Here is a 4,090-nt window from a genome sequence, read left to right as displayed (position 1 = left end):
CTGGTACTCCATGTATATAGTCTCATTACTACAGTGTAGTAAAGTGAGGACAGTGTACCAGGATGACTTTACTATACATACAGATCGTATTAAGAGTTTTAACCTTGTCAATGTTCAAGCGATATTGATTATTGGCAAACCAACAAAGGTGCCACAATATATCCCCAGGAGGGGGGGGGGGGATTGTCACCTGACTACCTGCCAGAGCTTTGGGCTTCGACAGTCCAACCTCTCCACTGATCTGTTGCAGCATGGGGGTCCCCATCATAGAACAGAACATCCATGTTCCAATCCACCCCACCTGGTCCGTCATCCATGGCCCAGACCGGACGTGTGCACGTGGGCATTGAGAGGAGCACCCGCACTCTCATGCTGGAATTCTTTTGTGGCCTCATTACACCCACCACACACTGGGCCCAGCGGGCCACCATACCGGAGCCAACCGCTGCGCCATCTCTCGCAGCAAGGCTGATGAAATATTTCCCCGCTAACAATAGGAGCACACAGACACAGACAATCACACACCCATACACACTTCTGTCAAGGGCATGAACAATAGCGTGCAGGAGAGAGAGGTGAGCGGTGTGGCATATTGCTAGGGCTAATTTACCGGCAGGCAGGCGAAGTGCTGATTGGACACAGCTTGGCTGGTCTACCTGGGGCCAGGGTTAGGGCCCCTCGACGACACACACACACACACACACACACACACACACACACACACACACACACACACACACACACACACACACACACCTCCAAGGAGCTGAGGCAGCAGAAAAAGTCAACCCACCTCACACACACGCATATGCAAGCACACACACTCATACACATATACTAATATGCACACACAAACACACACACACACACACACACAAACTTTCTTGCGTTCATTGTCTGTCTCATCAGGGGAAGGCATGCGGGTGTCAAGGGTACATCACCCTCAGGTGCCAGCTGCAGCCCTCCTCCTTCTTTTGTTTCCTTGTCCTTTTTTTGGCATCTGTCGCCTCACTCCTTGTCCAAGCTGCGTACCCCCTCGCCGACAAGGACATCCCATAGTGCCAGATGGACCTCCCATACACCCCCCTCCCTCCCTCTTACTCCCCGCTTCGTAAATGTTAACGTTGTCGCAGTTTGGGGAAAACAAATGGTGTTTTTCTACAACTTTGCACAAACACTGTTGGGCAGAGACAGCGGCTTTCGGGTTCTGTCAAGTTCAAGATCCCTCCTCAGTGTCCTTGCTAGCCATCCGCGGCTGCCACTCATGTGCATAGACGATACCCTCGACATGACACTCAAAACATGTTGGTGAATGTTGTAGTGAAGAATGTTACAGTTGTTCGTTGAAAACATTGTCCGGTGGAATGGTCACTTCAAGTCCCTCATTGAGACAGGAGAAACAACATTTCCTGGCTTTGTTCTCACAGTATGCCATCACCTCCCTCCCATGCTGGGCATGTAATAGAGACCCATCCAATAGGGCTAGCATCTAATAGGGCTAGCATCTAATGGGGCTAGCATCCAATAAGGCTAGCATCCCATAGGGCTAGCATCTAATAGGGCTAGCATACAATAAGGCTAGCATCCCATAGGGCTATCATCTAATAGGGCTATCATCCAATCAGGCTAGCATCCCATAGGGCTAGCATCTAATGGGGCTAGCATGCAATAAGGCTAGCATCCCATAGGGCTAGCATCCAATAAGGCTAGCATCCCATAGGGCTAGCATCTAATAGGGCTAGCATCCAATAAGGCTAGCATCCCATAGGGCTAGCATCCAATAGCGCTACCATCCAATAAGGCTAGCATCCCATAGGGCTAGCATCCAATAGCGCTAGCATCCAATAAGGCTAGCATCCCATAGGGCTAGCATCCCATAGGGCTAGCATCCCATAAGGCTAGCATCGCATAGGGCTAGCATCCAATGGGCTAGCATCCCATAAGGCTAGCATCCCATAAGACTAGCAACCCATAAGGCTAGCATCCCATGGGCAAACATCCCATAGGGCTAGCATCCTATAGGGCTAGCATCCCAAAGGATTAGCAGCCCATAGGGTTAGCATCCCATAGGGCTAGTATCCCATAGGGCTAGAATCCTATAGGGTTAGCAACCCATAAGGCTAGCATCCCGGAGTCGCCTCTTCACTGTTGACGTTGAGACTATTTAATGAAGCTGCCAGTTGAGGACCAGTGAGGCGTCTGTTCCTCAAACTAGACACTCTAATGTACTTGTCCTCTTGCTCAGTTGTGCACCGGGGCCTCCCACTCCTCTTTCTATTCTGGTTAGAGCCAGTTTGCGCTGTTCTGTGGAGGGAGTAGTACACAGTGTTGTATGGGAGCTTCAGTTTCTTGGCAATTTCTCGCATGGAATAGCCTTCATTTCTCAGAACAATAATAGACTGACGAGTTTCAGAAGAAAGTACTTTGTTGCTGGCCATTTTGAGCCTGTAATCGAAACCACAAATTCTGATACTCCAGATACTCAACTAGTCTAAAGAAGGACAGTTTTATTGGTTCTTTAATCAGTACAACAGTTTTCAGCTGTGCCAACATAATTGCAAAAGACTAATGATCAATTACCCTTTTAAAATGATAAACTTGGATTAGCTAACACAACGTGCCATTGGAACATAGGAATGATGGTTGCTAATAACGGGTGTTACGGATACAGTTATCCTGTGTGTGTGTATCCTGTGTGTGTGTTTCTTTTCTCTCCTTCTCCCCTCACAGGTGAAAACCATCACTCCCCAATCAGTCAACAATCAATCATCAATCAGAAGACACACCTCCTCCTACTTCCTATCCTATCACAGTTCCTTCCCCATGGTTTAAAAACCCCATCATTTGTTTGTTCTGGAGCTCAATCTCTAGCTCAATCTCTAGCTCAATCTCTAGCTCAATCTCTCTGTAAATGCCATGTCTGTAGGTCTCTGTGTTTCACTCTCTCTTTGTGTATTAACCTCTCTTTTGTTTAAGCACCTCCATAGCACTTTGTCATCACCTGTGAGTATTGTTTTTGGTTATGGTGTTTGTTTGTTGCTGGTGGGAAAAAGGGGAAACCAAGACAAGTCGCCCATGGGCATACACTACCTGTAGGTGAACTTTGTTAAATACACTAGTTAGAACTGGGCGGACCACCCACTGTATTTTTGGTTAATTAGTTAGCTGTTGTTAAAGTAGGCTAGTCTAGCTTAGGGGTGTTTTTGAATACTTATTGTTTCTTTCCTTGGGTCCAGCTCAGCCCCTTTTCCTGCTCCCCCCCCCCATTACCGTGTGTTTATAAATAAACCTAGAGTTTGACGGTAGATTTCTGTTGTCGTGGTTATTTCGTGCACACTTTTACTTTGTCACAATAATAATTTGCATGAGTTATGTTACGGGTCTCATTACCATCCCCCCTAGACTGTCGGGCCAAAAGGGATTCGTAACAATGGGCCTCTGTACGCCTATGTAGATATTCCATAAAAAATATGCCCTTTTCAACTATAAAAGTAATTTACAACATTAACAATGTCTACACTGTATTTCTGATCAATTTGATGTTATTTTAATGGACAAAAAAAACAATAAAACAAGGACATTTCTAAGTGACCACAAACTTTTGAACGGTAGTGTATATATCTAAGGGAAAAAGGAAATGAAACAAAGGTAGAATATATATAGTATGCTTAATTGACTATGGAATCAGCCCAGTAACATGTGGATAATATAGTGAGGTCGCTGTGGGATGAATCGTTATGACATCGTTACAACACTGTATATAACATAATATGACATTTGAAATGCCTTTATTCTTTTGGAACTTTTGTGAGTGTAATGTTTACTGTTCATTTTCTATTGTTTATTATTTCACTCGATTTGGCTATGCTAACATATGTTTCCCAAGCCAATAAAGCCCTTAAATGTGTATTTAAACCATGGATCTAATGCTGTGGTGGTGGTGGGGAGCCAAACCTTGCCGCTGGAAGCAGAAAATGGACTGTTGCGAGGCGTGTTCGCGCTGAGACAGCCTACGGCCCTTACTCCAGGGGGCTTCTGGGGGATTTTCTGGTCTCTACCACCCGCCGAAATGCTTCAGCAAATTGCTCTC

At 45.9% G+C, this 4,090-nt stretch overlaps 1 protein-coding gene across 1 annotated transcript in view; it reads right to left on the bottom strand.

Annotated features, from left to right (window-relative positions):
• The window catches only part of LOC135572721 (putative uncharacterized protein DDB_G0271606), a gene marked incomplete at its 3' end in the record, with an annotated part of 5,130 nt that extends 4,865 nt beyond the window's left edge, over positions 1 to 265 (bottom strand). Inside the window, exon 1 of the mRNA XM_065021148.1 lies at positions 191 to 265. Within this exon, the coding sequence (XP_064877220.1) occupies positions 191 to 265 (75 nt within the window). The remainder of the gene's footprint in view (positions 1 to 190) is intronic.
• Between the last annotated feature and the right edge of the window lie 3,825 nt (positions 266 to 4,090).

The sequence above is a fragment of the Oncorhynchus nerka genome, linkage group LG8 (genome assembly GCF_034236695.1).
Source record: "Oncorhynchus nerka isolate Pitt River linkage group LG8, Oner_Uvic_2.0, whole genome shotgun sequence".
Classification (NCBI taxonomy): Eukaryota; Metazoa; Chordata; class Actinopteri; order Salmoniformes; family Salmonidae; genus Oncorhynchus; species Oncorhynchus nerka.
Note: the sequence above shows the minus strand (reverse complement) of the source record. Positions and strands in the feature narration are given on the sequence as shown.